The 17744-nt window shown below is 50.1% G+C and overlaps 8 protein-coding genes across 8 annotated transcripts; all 8 read left to right on the plus strand.

Moving 5' to 3' along the window:
• Positions 1-24: 24 nt before the first annotated feature.
• On the plus strand, positions 25-2439 carry TEOVI_000406900 (kinesin, putative; the record flags this gene model as incomplete). Its single annotated transcript, XM_067226882.1, has 1 exon — positions 25-2439. The coding sequence occupies one exon, from the start codon at positions 25-27 to the stop codon at positions 2437-2439; it is 2415 nt and encodes an 804-aa protein (XP_067082983.1).
• A 1487-nt stretch (positions 2440-3926) lies between these two features.
• On the plus strand, positions 3927-4442 carry TEOVI_000407000 (uncharacterized protein; the record flags this gene model as incomplete). The annotated part of the gene is made up of 1 exon (XM_067226883.1): positions 3927-4442. The coding sequence occupies one exon, from the start codon at positions 3927-3929 to the stop codon at positions 4440-4442; it is 516 nt and encodes a 171-aa protein (XP_067082984.1).
• A 358-nt stretch (positions 4443-4800) lies between these two features.
• On the plus strand, positions 4801-7191 carry TEOVI_000407100 (DNA repair and recombination helicase protein PIF6; the record flags this gene model as incomplete). The annotated part of the gene is made up of 1 exon (XM_067226884.1): positions 4801-7191. One exon carries the CDS (start codon positions 4801-4803, stop codon positions 7189-7191), a length of 2391 nt encoding a protein of 796 aa, XP_067082985.1.
• A 543-nt stretch (positions 7192-7734) lies between these two features.
• On the plus strand, positions 7735-8628 carry TEOVI_000407200 (Ribosomal protein L1p/L10e family, putative; the record flags this gene model as incomplete). The annotated part of the gene is made up of 1 exon (XM_067226885.1): positions 7735-8628. One exon carries the CDS (start codon positions 7735-7737, stop codon positions 8626-8628), a length of 894 nt encoding a protein of 297 aa, XP_067082986.1.
• Positions 8629-9016: 388 nt separating this feature from the next.
• Positions 9017-10954, plus strand: TEOVI_000407300 (uncharacterized protein; the record flags this gene model as incomplete). Its single annotated transcript, XM_067226886.1, has 1 exon — positions 9017-10954. One exon carries the CDS (start codon positions 9017-9019, stop codon positions 10952-10954), a length of 1938 nt encoding a protein of 645 aa, XP_067082987.1.
• Positions 10955-13088: 2134 nt separating this feature from the next.
• Positions 13089-13715, plus strand: TEOVI_000407400 (uncharacterized protein; the record flags this gene model as incomplete). Its single annotated transcript, XM_067226887.1, has 1 exon — positions 13089-13715. One exon carries the CDS (start codon positions 13089-13091, stop codon positions 13713-13715), a length of 627 nt encoding a protein of 208 aa, XP_067082988.1.
• Positions 13716-13984: 269 nt separating this feature from the next.
• TEOVI_000407500 (uncharacterized protein) lies at positions 13985-15391 on the plus strand (the record flags this gene model as incomplete). Its single annotated transcript, XM_067226888.1, has 1 exon — positions 13985-15391. One exon carries the CDS (start codon positions 13985-13987, stop codon positions 15389-15391), a length of 1407 nt encoding a protein of 468 aa, XP_067082989.1.
• Positions 15392-15761: 370 nt separating this feature from the next.
• On the plus strand, positions 15762-17591 carry TEOVI_000407600 (U4/U6-specific protein PRP4; the record flags this gene model as incomplete). The annotated part of the gene is made up of 1 exon (XM_067226889.1): positions 15762-17591. The coding sequence occupies one exon, from the start codon at positions 15762-15764 to the stop codon at positions 17589-17591; it is 1830 nt and encodes a 609-aa protein (XP_067082990.1).
• Positions 17592-17744: the final 153 nt, after the last annotated feature.

Raw genomic sequence — 17744 nt, forward strand, 5'->3', positions numbered from 1 at the left:
CGTTCACACTCAAATTGTTGCACAATGACTGACCCTGTTGCAATTGTTATGCCTGATGTCATGGAGGATGTGCAACGGCGGCCATCAAACAGACTTGATGCTTCCACCTCATTAAAGGTGAGCAAAAACAATGGCGACGTGGCTGTGTACGAAGCTGTTCGCTTTGGTGACGAAAAAGTAGTGGTGGATAGTTGTTCTGTGGCGTCAGTGAGTGATAGTTTCCCGCGGGATTTGTCAAGTGAGGTGGGTAAACTTCAGTTAAGGGTACTAGATCTCGGGAAAGAGGTTTACATGCTTCAGAAAGAACTTATGGCAAGAGAAGAACAGCTACAGAAAACGCAGGAAAGGGCAGACTACTACAAAAAGAACTGCGAAACCCTCGAAAACGAACTAGCAAAACTGACAGAGGAGCAAGAAAGAAACGACGCAAGGCGTACCGAAGCATACACCATTCTTGAAGAAGAAAGTGAGAACCTCAGGGCTGAAATTGAAGCGCTACAAAAGCAATTAGCAGAGAAGCCACACAAGGACGCATCCAACTCCGAAGCTCTTTCCAACAAAAATAATACGCGGAAAACGGATAGCGACCACGCTGTTGACGGGAAGGAAAATTTGGGTCTTCATCATGTGTCCTCTGTGAGATCACTAGTTCACTTGAGGGAAAATAAAGCAAGGGAACATCTTCGAAGTCGTTCGTTGTCCAATGGCAGGGAGCCCCCTGGTGGTGTTCTACCTACCGAGCTGAGGACATGGCCGCAGACGGCGCAGCAAAGTGCCCCCGCTGCTTGCACCCATGAAAAAGGTGTGGAACGAAAACTTTCAGAGGAACTCGATGAGAGCGACGTCGTGAACCACCTCACCGCTCAGGCAACTCCTGAAATGCTGAATCTGAAACCCGAACTATTTGTAAAAAACCCTGCTTCGTTCGATCGTTTGGTGTCATATCTTACGCGACTCGTAGAAAGGGCTGAAAGGGAACCCGGAGCGCTGAGTTGTGAGGAAAGGCATCTTTCTGAGGTATTGAAGGTGTTCTCCACTTTTTACTGTGGTTATCGTTCCATTGAAAGTGGTACCGGCACTTGTCCCATTGTTGATGGGAATCTGCGTTCACGCGGTGGGAGTTCACATTCACTGCGTCCTAGGGCAAAAGGAATGTGGTCTCCAGAATCCTTGCGGGTTTCCCCTGATGTTGGAAGGAACGTTGACGCTGTGAAGGAAGACCAAAATGGTAAGCATCTCGGCCCAGTGCCTTCCGCAAGTACGACATTTCGAACCGGGCGTTCTGAGAGGTGTACTTCCTCCGTTCGTGGCGTGGCGTTGGTGGGTGGGCTTTTGGCGTCGAGGAGACGCTCGTCAACTGCTCCTTCACCGACAGAGGGGCCGCGGGTCCCTCTGCAGAGGGAAGAAATAGAAGACCTGGAGGGAATGTCAGAGTTGGTGTCTTCCATCGAGGACATGCAGTCGCAGTTAGCCTACTTCAATTTTAGTAATGAGCCAGAGCTGAGGGAGTCCATCAAGCAACTGCAACAGCACCTCGAGGAACTCAGAGCAGTCCTGGAGAGCCAAATGTCAACGACAAAAATGTCACGATCACCCTCCTATATATCTAGTTTCAGGGGAAGCTGCTTCTCACAGGGTAACCAACAGGGTCAAGGTGTGCAAGAGGGGAAGCCACCACTAAAAGCAGAAAGCAACGGATGTCAACCTGCGACCGACAGCGCGTGTGATACAAATTATTCAAACGGTGGCCAGACAGGCTATTTAGCTGTATGTAATGCTGTAAACACTTGCTGTGGAGGGAGAGGTGCGTTCCATCGTGGTTCGAATAGATGCTCCCACTGGGTACCACTGAGAATGCACAGGGCAAATCACGATGAGAACGTCGGGTTGGCGATGAATGAGCCTGGTGGCTCTATTCCTCAAGGACGGTCAAATGCTTTTGACGACGGCTCGCAACGCAAGTGTATGGCGCCGAATCGACGCAACCAGAGTGCAGTGATGAGGCGGTTGCTGGACTCTATGCGATTTGACCTTGACTCGTATGTGTACACGGCTGCCGAACAGAATGCCGCTAGCGCTGCTTTGCTAGAGGAATCGTCTTCTCTCAAGGAAAGAGAAGCAGATATGTGGTTACGTCTCAACCAAACAGAGTTCTGCGAGATGGCAAGGATAGAAATGAGGCTGAAAAGGGATGACTTACGGGAGCTTCAGCATGAAATCCACCGCATGCACTTGTTGCACGATAAAGAACTCGTAGAGCGGAAACGGAGGTTGTTGATTTATTCCTATAGAAAATTGCTGGATTTTGCAAAGCGAATGTCCGATATTCTTAAGGCACGCGAGTTCTGTACGGGCACGCTGGAAAGCCAGCGGCTGCTGCTATTAGACGAAACGTCAGATTTCACAAAAGATGTAGAAAAGTACATTGAGGTTCTGTAGCAGAAAAGGATGCACTTGTCGTAATATGACGTGAGGAACCAGCAGTGGGGCTTCTACCTTCGTGTCAGCGTCTCTTTCGGTTGCGGTTCGCGACAAAACAAAGCAGAATATTCATCATCAGTGTTTTTATTTGTGCATAATCCAACGATGTTGGATTAACTAACTAACGAGTGGCTTTGCTCTCTTCTTTTGTTACTGAAGGCATTGTACTTGCGATTCTCAGAATATCAACCGGAAGTGAGAGGTTGAATTTGTCCTTGCATAGAGAAAAAGCAAAAAAAAATTGTTGGTTTACATAGACACCATTAGACGCACGGTAAATTAGAAAGTAAGCAGTGAGAGCTCTGAAGAAAGATATTGATATCGATATATTAACGGATAGAAGTAATGATAACTAAGTGCTATCCCATCGGCGACGAGTGAGGGGAATCGGGGGTGATAATGACAAACATTCTTTGCGCGATGGCGGTGTTGGGTTAGTATCTAAAGTGCAAAGAGGTGACAAAGATTTTTGTGCACATGTATTTATATATCTACACATACATAACAAGCCATCACCAATCCGAAACAACAAACAAGGGAAGGGGGAGAAGTGGTGGAATAGATGAGGAAATATGAACCCATCTTGCCAACGGCTAAATGCGTATAAATAAATGTATAGACACGTGAAAGGAAGTAAGGAATGAGGTCAGGGATGGTACCCTTTTTTGGCAATCGGTGTCCTGGTTCTCTTTATTAGTATCTCCTCTTTCAGTGTGACTTAAGTTGTTGAACGCGCCGCCTACACCACGATTTTACGTACTTTCCATGTTTTAGGTTTATCCTTTCTCACCCTTCCGGTGTTGTGGTGTAGTTGAGTTGGATAAAGGATCGGTAGCGACAAAAATATCAACGAAAGAAGCATAAACAAAACAGTAAATATACCACTGTTTCTAATATAATTATTACCACTACTCTCTTTGGCTTACTTTATATTAATTACATTGCGTCGCCCTCTTTTCTGGATTCTTCCATGAGTTGCGTCGCCTGGGGATACAAATAAACAGTTTCCCTCCACCCACTTTTTTTTCGAGTGAGGGGGAGAAGCAGTGAAGGGAAGGAGGGAGTATTTGCAGAGGCGCAGCTGCGTGCGATTGCCGTTCTTTTTGTTAGAGATGTGGGTAACATGTTCGCTCTTTGACTTCTTTGTTATGGTTGTTTGGTGTTTTTTTTCTACCTATATTGTTGAAGAAATCACTCCACTGCCCTTCTGGGGTCCGATGGTGTGTTTACATACTGTCTTGGGGTACAGGCTGTGAACTACCACGGAGCACAGTCCACCGTATAGACGGTGGCGGTGTTGGTGTTTTGGCGATACCTCGGGTCTACTTACCCGCAGTAAGGAACGCACACCCATTGATCCATTTATTTATTCTGCTCCTGCCTTCTTTTTCGTACGTTTCCAACACAGAAACGTTGCAATATACAGGGAAGTGGTAATAGTGGCAATGCGTCGAGGGCACCACCGACTGCGTGTAAATGTGTCTGGGGAATATGCGGGGAGGGCGCTGAATTTGTTGCTGGTGAGCGGGCGCCACGTAGCAACACGGAAACTCTCCAACTTTGAAGAAGTTGCTACGTTGCGCCGGGAGCTTGCGGCCGCCCAACAACGCATAGCGGAGCTACAGTTGAGTCAAGTTGCCGTTCACGAGGCCCTGCTGAAGCGACTGGAGGAGTCTCACCAGGCTGTGCATAAGGCGGCAATTCATGCACGGCACGCCGCATTGGCATTGCAGTGCAGCCACGATTTGATGGAGAGAGAGTTGCGTCGCGTGCTGTCCATCACGCCAACCAGCAGTAATATGAGCGGAGTTGAAGTGGATCGTCTGCGACGGGCTGCTGTGGAGGCGGGCGCGAGGGAAATTGTAAGAAGGAACATAGGCTTCCGAGTAGAAAAGCAATTGGAAGATCAGTTGCAAGTCGAGAAGGATAGTGGGGAGAGCAACACGATCAAAGGTGGATGACTATCCTTTTTTCTTCCTATTTCAAGTTGGATGTGCGTTCGGCACAGCGCGAGTAACATCCGTCAAATTTAGTCGGAGCAACCTCTCTCACCTTGTCTTTGTTGTGGTGGCGGTTGTGTTTGTGTGCCGCTTTTGCGAGCATTTCCACTTATTCCTTAACTCGTGAAAATGTTGTGTCTGGCATCAAGCTGCTCCTCCTCGTGCCACTTCCCCCCTGTAGAGGTAATACACATTTCACCCCGCACAGCCACACAAACACAAAATATACATTAGCAGAAAAGGGGGACTCCAAGTGTTTTGTATATTTGCCTATATACACACATTGAACAAATACGCTGTTTTACATGAAAATTGGATTATGGTAGTACTGCGGCCAAAGATAACTTTAACATCCGTGCGAGGTCGCATACAGGTAACTGCCGAAGACGGTGAGCGAGTAGGACCATGGGGTGGCACTGAGTGTTTTCTCTCGCGACAGACAGGACAAGGGCCGTGTCTCGTCGTTCGTTCAAGCCGACATAAGCGCCATCAGGGAACTTTTTTCCGACTAGAAGGTGTGCGGCAAGTGCTTTCCCTATACGCGATGGAGGGAAAACTGACAGTTGTTGTGCCGCATCAAAAACGCCTCTGCAGCGTGTTCATCGAGACATTTGCAGACGTTGACGCGCTACAGATGATGGCGGCCACTTTGCAGGATCGCAGTCGGTGGAAGGATATAGAAAAGAACGTCGCATGCCGAGTGCAGCGCATTACCCGCACGAACGTAGTGGATACAAAAAGGATCACAAATATGGACGGTGGTACTGATACCCATTTGGACTACGAACAGTTTGAATGGGGTGGGGGTGAAGACGACAGTTGTGCAGTGGGAGGAGTTAGTTGCAACCCCCTGGAGGGTGCGCGTGGGGAAAGGAACGGAGACGGCGTTGAGTCGATTCTGCAGGAGCGCCCAACGGGTCTCCCTTCTGCACATAGTGGGGGCAAGCTGCCGAAACATATGGGGGGAGACGAGTTGAATCCACAGTTGGAGGGGTCAACAACACCCGGTAGGATGCAATGGACAACGGATCAAATAGTTGCGACGCGGCTTGTCTGCACTGGGAGCAATGTTTTTATAACAGGCTCCGCTGGCACGGGCAAGACAGAGTGGCTACTCCATCTGGTAAGAAATGTCCTACCTCGTGACGATAGAACAGTCGTAACCGCCTCTACGGGTATGTCCGCCCGCTTACTAGGTGGGTGTACGATCCATTCTTTTGCGGGTATTGGGCGAGGAGAGGGAGGTTTTAACAGAGTATACAACCGTGTGAAAAGCAAACCGGAGGTGGTGCGCGCATGGCGGCAATGCCAAACGCTGATTATCGATGAGATTGGGAACATCTCCCCCGATACATTTTCCATGATTGACGAAATTGCTAGAAGTCTGCGTGGGGCACCGGAAAAACCATTTGGTGGCATTCAGGTTATTCTCCTTGGCGACTTCCTGCAGCTCCCACCTGTAGATTCACCCAAGGCTCGTAACGAGTGGACAAACGGGAATGACACTGACACGGACAGCAATCCCATCCCGGGCAAGTTGAAGTGGTGTTTTGAAACTGCCACGTGGGAGAGTCTGAAGCTTGCTCTCGTTGGGTTCAGGAAGAGCTACAGGCAGATGAACGACCCCGACTTTGCACTGTGTTTAGAGGACATACGCTTTGGTCGCTATACGAGACGTGTTGAGAGGATTTTGAACGAGTGCAGTACCCGTCAGATAAAGGAGCGGCATGGTATCGAACCGACACTGATCGTCGCCCGACGTGACGAGGCGACAGAGTACAATGCGGAACGGCTCAAGATGCTTGAGGATGTACATTTTCACCGCTATGAATCAGAGGATTATGCGGCTATTCCAGGGATGAACTTGGAAAAGGAGGTTTCTCTTCAACAATTACTGGAGTTGCGCATAGGTGCACAAGTCGTTCTCCTAGCGTCACTACCTGATGCTCCTCATCTTTCTAACGGTGATCAAGGTGTCGTTGTTTCCTTTGCCGAGCAAACCCGAGGTCCAGCTCTTCCAGTGGTTTGCTTCGCCACTAGTGGTGGTGAGGAGGTGCTGGTCCCCCGTGTTTCCATGGAGGTGTTGGGTCCTGAGGGAAGAGTAATTGCAACCCGCACCCAAATTCCCTTACAGTTATCATGGGCCATAACGGTACATCGCGCGCAAGGGATGACACTTCCCCTGGTGAGTGTGCGATTGAACAAATGTTTTTTTGACTGTGGCCAGGCGTACGTAGCATTGTCAAGGGTGCGGTCCCGGGAGGATCTGATGCTTACAGCGTTCGATCCGTCAGCTATATTTGCTGACGCCCGGGCTGTTGCCTTCTATGAGAAGAACTTCCCCGCTCAGCGGCAGAGTGTCGAAGATACCGAGTGCGAGCTAGTACCTATCAAGGGGAAAACAAGGGCAAAACACCCGCGTTCTCAGGGAGAGAAAAACAGTGTTGATGAGGGGGGAAATGCCCCTGAGGAGCACCCACTGAGAACAGATGCCGCCTTCACGGCTTACCACGACCTTGATAGCCAGGTCAGCACTGACATGCCACTAGTACCGCAACCACCGAGAAAAAAGAGAATGTTGGTGGAAGAGCTGCCTCAAGTAACGTCTAGCGCCATTCCGAACTTCACGCAAGAGAGCAACAACGGTGACGCAAATTCACAACTTCAGCACCCCTTTTCTCAGAACAATCTAATGGTGGACGATGATTGAGGAAAGAAACTAAGAGATCACACAGTAGCGCGTTAGTTGTGATAACCTAAAGGGTAGGGACACTGTTAGATGTTGTGTTTCAACGGATTCCTGTCTGCCCCAACCTGCATCCTTTACCTGCGCTTCTACTTCATAGATTTATCTGCTTGTTCATTTCACCCGGAGATACACTCCTTTGAGCACAAGCTGGTTAAACAAATAAATAATATATATGTATATGTATATGTACTTATTAAGGGTGTGATTGCGAGCTGCCGTCGATGCTACCGGAGATTCATCACTGTTGCCTTCACATCTTTCCCCGTATTTCTCCCATCGTTTTCCTTTAAAACATAACATGGGTACCCACGAAGGACTTGATAGGTAAGACGGATTTACCTCCTAAAATTCCCTGGTCGATATTACTCCGCCATTGGAACACAGTCGTGCTGTTTCCCAGCGGAAGACGGTCAAGAGTTGGTAGAAAATAGATAATAAGGAACCAACAGCAGCGAGGAAGTCCTGTTTGTTTTAAGTAATTTACAGTAAGTACATATATACCACATGCCGCAGGATAAACGATTAATTATAACTCGGGCGGTTCTCCACAAAGTGCAGCGTGTTTGCGGTAGCGCGGATGCCGCGTCGGCGGAGGGTATCTTTATTGAATTTGTTGTACCCGCGGTGGTAGTAACACAGTGCCCAGAACTAACGGGAAAGTACGTCTTCCAGCTCCCCAACCGCACGTATGTGATGAATGGCCGCACGACATGTCTTATTGTTCCACGCCTCCTATCAGGTGGCGCGTTTAAAGTAAACAAGAGACACGGCTATTACGACGCTGTGGTTACGGCTGAGGCCATATGCAAGCGAGGGGATACAGAGGCTGCACGGCGGGCAGCGCAAGTCGCCAAAACGTTTGCCCACTTTGTTGTAGACTCGCGTATTGTATCAAAGCTACCGTCGTGCATTACCGATGGGGCGGTAGTGACGAAGGTGGCAACAATGAAGGTCCCATCTACTGTAGCCGACGAAAAATCTGATAGGAAGAATGAGCAGGGGCGAAAAGGTTCGCAGAAGCCCCCAGATGGGGCGATTGTTAAAGGTAGCCAGCAATACGTTGAAACGGAAAAAGCGCCAGTGGGGATGCCCCCGCTGGTGAAACTTTCAAGGAAGTGCATTACCCCCCTGCACAACCTTGATGAGCAAGGTAATCTAACCCTCCGCCTTGCGCAGGGAGCATCGGGCTCTGTTGTCCGCGTTCGCCAAGCCGGGCAGCTTGTGGTGCGTGTCGGGCACGGTGGGATGGTTCCTGGCGAAGTGTGTGACAACGCAAAGAGTTTCGTCTACACTTTGAAGCGGGAGTTCCCAACAGTGTGGAAATACATCCACGAGTTTCAGATGACGTCCGCGGTAACGGAGCCCATTCGCTTCATGGAGGTTCACATACAGAAGTAACTGGATACGTGTATGTTTTAAAACCTGAGCTTATTGAGTCTCTTCCCCCCTGCACAGTTCCTTTTCACTCGGTTTGTGTGCTGTTCTATTTTTTAGTTCTACCCGCGTCTGCCTTTCCCCATCCCCATTATGTTTTCTTTTTTGCAACCAGCATCTTGGTGTGTTATTCGTATCAAGACTAAATTGTAAGGCGAGGGAGAAGGGGGAACAAACTTCGTAGGAGTGTAGCCGGTATCACAAAGAAACACCCCACCAGAGTTGGGACTCTAGTTTTGTAAGGTATCAACGAGGCGTAGGAGTACGTGTACTTTCGAGCTTCTGGCTCCGCTGTTGACGATTGTTGTGGCTTTTGTTTATTCATTGCAGTTCGTTATCCCGTGAGCATCTGATGCAGAACGTTATCCTTGCCCATGACGGTTCGGTTGTTGCCCCACGTCGGTATTCCACAACGCAACAGCAGACGGCCCAGCAGCCTAGCTCATCCACACACTCAACGCGTAATCAGAAGCACCACCATCAACAGCTGCAGCAGCAATCGGATGCAGATGATAATTGCGCCTATCTGCAACGCCATTGTATTCCATCAAAGGTAGAGGGTTTATTCAGCAATGTGTTGAATGATCTCCCGAATGACCCTTTGCTCCACATTGTCGAGCAACTACGTGCCAGTAACAACAGCAACAACCTTAGCAATGGCGGCAATCCCCCTAACCATAGTAAACAGGCAACGAATGAGTCCATACGGGAGGGTGCCACCGGTAGCGGCACTACTGAAGGTAAGGAGCCAGTCCCACCAACTACACCATGTGCGCCCTTCACCCGAACTGCATTGGTGAGTGAGGGCTTGAATCCTGAGCCACCGACACGCGGCAACAACCCCGTCAGCGGTGCTGAAGACCCTTTTGTGCATTCTATGAATGTGGCCACAGAGTCTGGTTGCCGCCCTGTCGGTGAAAATTTGAATACCCCACCAGCGAGCGTAGATGCGGCGGGATTATCACTAGCTAACGCGACACCAACGACGACACCTCTAACGACATCTGCCACGCCTTCAGTAACGACGTGCGAGTCCATGAATGCCTTCACGCTTGCATCTGGGCGAGCAAGGACTCCAACGCCGCCGGCATTTTCCGAATTAAGTTGCACCAACTATCGTGGGAGTGTCAACGGTGCGCGACCCGCTACCCACGCAATGCGGCCGTCGTCAAGAGGGAGCAGCCGGAATGAGGTGGTTCAGGGGGTATGTGGTGTCCGTTTTGGGGCAACCAACGACATATTCTATGGAGGGCCAATGCCACCCACACTGGATCGCGACGAAAGCACACGTAGCGACCTTTCGGCCTTCAGCGTGGCGTCCATGGACTTGCAAGACTTTCTACAGGAGTTCCGCAGCGCCAAGGTCGAGAGCGTAGGGGCAGAAGCGAAGATGGTGGATATCAACGCCATCTCCGACATCATTCAGAATGTAAATATTCCACTTCCAGATACTCCAATCATTGCGGACTTGTTTGATGAAGTTAGGAATATCGCCGCACTGCGTTACGACACTGAAGCATCACCCGATCAAGCGAATGACATGGACTGTCAGAAGCGCATATCGGCGACAACGACAGTGGTGACGGGGTCTGAGTCGAATTTAATTGACTGTATATATTTCGAAGCCTTTCTAGCGCGAATGGCGTTCATGATCCAAGGCCGTTACCCGATGGAAGTCTTGCGCGGGACTTTCTATTCTATAGGTGAGTCGGCTCGGCAGAAGCCATCGGCGGATGGCGCAGCACAGCCCTCATCAGTGACACCACCACAGACAACGCAGCAGCAGCAGCAACAGAAGGTGTGTGCAGAAGATATCCGCGGCCCCAGCACAAGCTCCTTTGGTGTTGCGAGTAGGCCGTACCGTGTGGCTGCAAAGTCGGGTTGTAGAAACAGCAACAGCGGTGCACTCTCCGCCGACAGCAGTAGCAATACACACACCTCTCCAACTGTCATTCCCACCACCGCCGCCTGCCCAATAAACTGCAGTGCAGCAGAACAAGCAGCCGAGCCCTCGGCACTCCTTAACGGTGTGCCACTCGCCATATGCGTGGAGGAGGGTCTCTGGCGTGGGCTCGGCTTGCCTGCAACTCGTGAAGAAGTGGAGCGCGCCCTGCATACTCTTGGAATACCGGTGGACGGCAACTACAAGTGTCACGTCAATGACTTTGTGCGTCTGGTCACCGTTCTGACAAGTGGAGGGATGTCAGGGCTCTCGTGTGAGAAAACGTCACCTTGGGGCCCTGTGGGGATTGGGCGTGAGAGTTCATTTCTGCAGCAGCCGCAGGAATAAGTGGGCCACATCGTTGAGGGTAATGTGACGTGGCTTAACCATGCGTCCCCACCTGCTTATTCATATGATGTGCTGATGTTTTGAGCAGTAGAGGCGGTCGCGGCAGGCTGATGAGGCACAGATCACATTAAGTGGGAAGAAGGAGAGTCCATGAAACAAGTGGAGTGGGGAGGGGAAAGTAAAGGAAATTGTATGATTGCTATCAATTAATATAATGCTCTGCGGTCTACCAAAAATAAGAGGTGTGCCGTCCCTACCCCTCCTGTGCTTCATGCGTGCAAAGTGGAAAAACTCCACGCGCGCACCTTTGTGTCTATATATCTATATATTGTTATATATGAATGCATATGATTGTTCATCATTAGTTTGAAAGTGTTTTTTTTCTTAGTTTGGTTTGTGTGTAAACGTTTCCTTTGGTTAAAGTTTGTGTTCACGAACCCGATATGCGCGTTTCTGCTTTCTTTCCCTCCGTGCGCATGTGCATGTGTATGATTGCTTTTGTCGCTTTAAACATTCAACGTATGAAAAAAAGGACTCGGCCCCCTCTTTTGTCTTGTTAATTTTTGTATCTCCTGTGCATGACCTTCCTTCATTCTTCTTTTAGAGAGGGGGGAAACTACTAAATAAAAACTTTCATCATTTGATGTTTCTGTTGTTATTAAGCGTCTGCTACGTCTTCTTTTTCTTTTCTTTTTTTTGCTGGGGATTTTTTGACTGTCACTCACTTCACTCCCCCTCTCTCCCTCCGGTGCATGGAACGAAGGCGGTGACGATATTCCGCCAAACACAAGGGGGGGAAGGGGAGGTTTGTTTTTCTTTTCCTGGTTTGTTCGCTTGCGTGTAGGTGCGGGTTCCCCAATGTTTTGTGCGGTGTTTCCTTTCCAAAGTACGGGGAGGGGAAGGAGGAAAAAGGAAGGGTATCACATATGTTGTATAACTAAATGGAGGAGGGAAGGAAAGTCAGGAGGAGAAATAGAATAGAAAGTGAGTATGAGCGAACAAAAGGACGGAAGATTCGTGTGAGTGAAAGTTGCGGAGCAGTTCACTGTCGTGTCATCGTTATTAGTGTCTATACTACAACCTTTTTCTTTTTTTTCGGTGGGCCTCTTCCTTTTCTTTTTTTCTCTCACTCACCATTTCAGCGCGGTTCCCTCTTAACCCCGACCCGGTACATCCACAAACTCACCCTTTGCTAAGGTTACATGCGGAAAGGAGGGAAAGGGAGAGTGTGTGCATGAGTATATAAAGATGCGTTTTTGGTGCTGCTTCTGGAACGGTTGTAAATGTGATGGAGTGCCATGAATGAAGCGGAGCATTCTTTTTTTTAAAAAAAGAGAGAGAACGTTGAGGATATGACGTAAACGGTGCAAATGCTTTCCACACCTGCATTACCCCACCACACTTCACCTACAAGAAAAAATAATTTTTTTCATGGCCTTTCTTTTTTTTTTTCTCTTTCTCTCTCTCTTTTATTCTTCGCACCTTCATTATGTCGTAGTTCGTCATTTGTAGCAGCTTCCTTGTAGAGTGGTGAGGTGACTGGCGAAGGGCAAATTCACTTATGCTATTTACATATTCCACAACTGATGCCTGGGAATTATATTGCATCAGCTGAACGCAAGTAACTGGAGCGGTGTCATGCGCAGTGGGGGAACTTAACAAAGCGCGATCAGATACGAATGGTTGGTATGGGCGTCAAATCAACGAAGGGAGAGACCAAATGGGGAAAGGTCAACTCACATTGGCTACATGAATTCTTGTGTTAACCAGGTGTTAAAACGGCAGCTCCTAAGTTTACTCGAACTAGGCGTAGGGATGCGATTTTCGCGCACCAACTTGACGGTGATATCCCCCGCTGTGTTTTGTGTCGGCAATTTTTTGACTTCCACTTATTGTTGGTGTTGCCCCATCACGGTGGATCACACTTGACACTTTTACTCACCTGCAGTCGCGCAATTGAATAATAACAATAGCGATAACTGATGAGCAGTTTTTTGATCCCTTGCTCTTTTTTATTGGCTACCGCCTAGTTATAAACCCACATTTGGGGTTGGGAAAAGGGAGGAAAGAAACGAAGCAGTTAACTCAATCGCGAAGCCGATACACACATTTGTAAGTGTCAGGAGGAGGTGGCATGACATTAGGGCCCACAACCAGAGTAACTGTCAATGTTACGGGTACAGTAACTGTGCCGCTGCATCTCAACGCGCTTGAAAGCCTCGATGACGCCCCCCTTCAAGAGGAAATCATGAGGGAGGCGGTTCGGCTCTCACTGGCGGAGCAACTGGGTGGATTCGACAACTTCACGGTTACTTCTGCACGCAAGGGTGGTAATCATGTCTGCGAGGCGCGACTGGATGTGGGCGACCTCTGCTCAATCATTGCTGACGTGAAGAACGCTTATGAGCATGGAGAGCGACGGCTTCGAGAACTGCAACAACTGATCACTGCGATTCGTGAACAGTTGAAAGAAAGCGGAAGAGAAGGCGGGAGCGAAGACGAGGACATCACCGTCCCCGGCATAGTAAAGGTCGTGAGTGACATGGTGGAAGATGCATTACGAGGACCCGGTGAGTCTTCGCTTTCAGCGGCCATCCGCGAGGTTTCGAATGATAAGAGTTGGTTGGAGGAGGTGCCTGTTGGAGATCGTAGCGGCGGGGCGGCGAGCAAATCTGATGAGGACAGCCCAAGTGGAGTCGGTTACACGCGCTTGCCTGACAGCGGTGAAGACAGCAATGGGAGTGAAAGACAACTGGAGTGACTGTGGGGACTCCAAGCTACACTGCTCTTGATTCTTGTTGTCGTTATTTCTTTTTCTTCTTTTCGAACCAGGGTCACCGTTGCGCTGGTCTAATCTCGGCATGAGAGTTTTCATGAAACTAGCTCATGTTTTCCCCCTCCTTCCTGTGATGTCCATATTATCATTGAAGAGGGTTGTGAAGCCCCATCACACGCTCTTAATACATAAACAGAACTAATTGCTTTGGTGTGAGCCGTGGTATCCATTAAGTGGAAGTTAACGCAGACGACATGCTGCGTGGCGTGACAGCACTTTTGGAAGCTATTGACGAACGTGCAGAGCAACACGCCCGTCAGGCAGTAGAAAGGAACGTCGAGATCAATGTGTCATCCTGTTCTACGGAAGGCCACGACCCTGCACAACAGGGAATGTTGAGATGCAACGTTCCTGATGGTTCAGTTGCGATTGACCCCGCCGGGTCTGGTGTTGTCTATCTTCCAACATTCCCGGAGCCACCCTTCCCACTCCATGGGTTTGCGGCGCCTCCCCATCATGATGACGCCGTCGCCCCTTCCCTTAACACGTGGAGTCACATAGAGGGCAATGGAATTGCAACAACAGCATCTGCACTCGCGGCCGTGGGCAGGGATTCCAGTTCGCCTCTTACGGGGCAGAAGGAAAAGCAAATTGAGGCGCTAACTCAAATGGTTCAGCGGTACCAGGCAGCGGCAGAAGTTGCAAAGCAAGAATTGCTGCAACAGTCTCTGAGAGTGTGCAAACTAGAGGAAGCACTGCAAGACACAAAAACGGAATTGGAGGAACACAAGGTAAAGTCGCGTTTGTTGTTGGAAGAGCGCCAGCGTCAGTGCGAGGAGCTTCACGCACTTCTCGAGCGCAGGAAAGAAAGTGTCCCATTTTACCATAGTGATGATATCCCGGGGCAAGCGGAAAGTCACGTCGAAGGGGTGGAGGGTGTCAAAACCGAGGAGGGAGATGTGGGAGATTTGAGAAACAGCGTTACTTCCTTACAGCGGCAGCGTGAGTGGCTTGAAGCGCAAGTGGCGGCGGGGAGGCGTGAGACGACAGAGTTTCGTCAACGGCACAGCGCAGTATTGCAAGATCTGGAGTTCCTCAAAGCAGACCTAAAGGGGGTGCAAGAGGCTTTGGACAGCGAAGTAGCGGCACATAATCATAGCAAAGCGCTTTTGCAGAGCCGACAACGTGAGCTAAATGAGTTGCGAGCAGCTGTGGAAAGAAATGGAGGGACTTTCACCGCCTCTGGGGCCCTTGTTGCTTTACGTCCCGATGGAAGGAAAGAAGGTGATGTGCTGCTTTCCCGCCAATTGTTGGAAAAACATAAGGCGATGGAAACGGCGCTGCGTGACGCCGCAGAATGGCGTCGACGATGTGAAAGGATGACGAATAGGCTTGAAGAAGAGCGCACAGCACGTGTATCCATAGAGGCGCCCTATCCGATGGGTGAAGTGGGCGAGCCGCATAGTGTCACATTTTTCGGTGAAGAGTACAACGGTGTTGTTGGCCAATTCATAGGGAAATGTGGTCATGTTCTCGATTCAACGGCACTCCACGCCGCAAGACTGCTGCGTCGGTCGTCACCACTTCGGATCTTTACAATGGTGTACATTGTTTGTCTTCACGTACTGATTGTTGTGGTTCCGTTAATGCTGTCCAGTTAGGTGGTTGACTGATGAGTGATGAGGTGGCTTTGTGCGCATACAGTTTAACGGCAACACGCGGAGTGTGCAGGCGAAGTTGCATTCCGTGGTGTTCACTCCTTCGCAATGCTTGCCGCAAAAAGCAGCGGCCTGATACTACCTTTCGGTCCCTTATTGGTTTCACTCCCTGTTCGTTTCCCTGTTGAAATGATTGTTGGTGTTCCTTGACTGAGTTGCTCTTCCTCCCCCTAGCGGATCAATTCATTTTTTTTCTCGAAACCCACATGTTTTTCTTAACCACGATGTGGAATCACTGCTGCAGTTCCAACAGGAGGAACAATAGAGGTAAAGAAAGTGGTAGATATAAAGACGAGTAAAAGCAACCAGCACGATGGAGTTAATTGATCCCGTAGTCCCCTATGGTGACCGAGAGGTGCAAGAGGCTTTGCGACTGCTCGAGGAGCCCATCATCGTATTTGGTGAAACAATGTCAGAGCGTCGGCAACGTCTACGCAAGCACATGGTGGAAAAGGGATACGGAAGCTTGGATGCAGTCCGCGGGATACAACATTATTCAGGCTTCACTGCTGCAGCTGCGGCAACTCCGCGTGTTGGCAGAATGATTTCTGGTGCGGTTGAAGCAGGGGGAAAACTTTCCGATGCGCCATCAGAACTCGTCAAGAAGCGTGTGGCCCTACTTCCTGTTACGCTGGAGCGGGCGGAACGGCGGATCGCAAAACTAAAGGAGGCGTTTGTTGCACCCACTGCCGTTCGTGCCGCGCACCACTCGATGGTTGATCGGCTGCGCGGCCTCCGCTTAACGAAGTCAGTTCGCAACGTGAAAGTTGTTAGACAACGTGATGGGCCGTCGACATCTGAATCTGCGTCTATTTCAGAATTCTTTTGCATGCCCTTCACCTGCTGCGCGGCAGTCCCAGCGTTGGATCATATCGCGGTAACTGGTGCCGTGAACGGTGTCGTAACGATGTGGAGTGCTTCAACTTGTCGTGCTCTTGGAAGTGGATCCACGTGTGAGACTGGCTGGGGGCCAGTGCGGCATCTTGCGGCGCATCCCATTCAGCCACTCTTTTTTAGCACAACAATGTTCGACTCGCGCATCGCAATGTGGCGCATTTCCACGCAACCCCTGGACGATACGAGTAACGCAGGTGAAAGTGGCTCCAGCGTGGCCGGTGCTAATGGTGGAACAGGTGCAGTTGCAGACACCAACTTGTTCCTCAAGCGAGTGGCGCTAAGTAGCTCGAAACATACAGCAGGTATTAACCGAATCGCAGTGGACCCCACTGGTGTTTGGCTTGCTTCTGCAAGTGATGACACCACTGTGCGCTTGTGGGACATCAATAACGACACCCCACTTCTTCCGCTGGTTTCTCACAACGGATATGAAGATGTGTGTGGTATCCTTGATGTGCGGTTTCATCCAGACTCATCACTTTTAGCTACAGCTGACAAAGCAGGGCGCGTAGTTGCGTGGGATCTAAGGAGCGGGGCGGTCTCCTTCACCGCGGCTGGGAAACACGGCGGTCATTTGCAAGCCTGTACATGTCTTTCATGGTCGCTGTGCGGTTTTCGGTTCGCTACGGGTGGTGCCGACAACAATGTGCACGTCTGGGATGCGCGTTACCTGTGTCGCGGAGCGGCCGGAGCCCCATGCATACTGGCGGGTCACGACGACGTCGTCACATCCGTGGAGTTCTGCAGAAACCCCAGCTTCCCAGCCGTTCCAGCCGCACTCGTTTCCACATCTCTCGACGGAACGGTAAGATTATGGGATATGAATGCCACGGGTGCAAGTGTGCAGGTGTTGCGAGGGCCTTCTCCCGTTCGTGGACAGTGTTGGCCCGCAGAAGGGGGGCAAACGGGGGAAACGTTGTTTACCGTAGCCCATAGTAAGTACTGGTCGTTGTGGAGTTGTGTTGCGGATGGGGAGAGTTGCGAAGTCACTCGCAGAGAGACAGAGGACACTGTTGTCTCGGAGGTGGTGACACTGTTAAGGGACGACGTCGTGACGAGTGGCTTCAGAGAAGAGGAAGGCGATGGGGATGACGAAGAGGAAGAGGAAGACGAGATGATGGCATTGCGAAAACATAATAAGACAGCCACTGGGGAAAGTTGTTTGGCCCCCAACAATGGTGATGAATGTGCCCACGAAAGCACCGATGATGATGAGGATGAAATGCAACTACTGAAGAGAAAGTAACTCTTGGGATTGTTACTTCAGGTTGCAACATTCATCAGTCTTCATTCTCCCGAGTTTTGGTATCTGGCGCCAACAAAGGGAAACGCAGTGGCCGCAGGACTCCATGGACTTCTAGTCGCTAGCTTCAACTCAAATGCGACACACTGGGGGGGG

The sequence above is a fragment of the Trypanosoma equiperdum genome, assembly GCF_001457755.1.
Source record: "Trypanosoma equiperdum strain OVI genome assembly, contig: ctg_865, whole genome shotgun sequence".
Taxonomy (NCBI): Eukaryota; Euglenozoa; class Kinetoplastea; order Trypanosomatida; family Trypanosomatidae; genus Trypanosoma; species Trypanosoma equiperdum.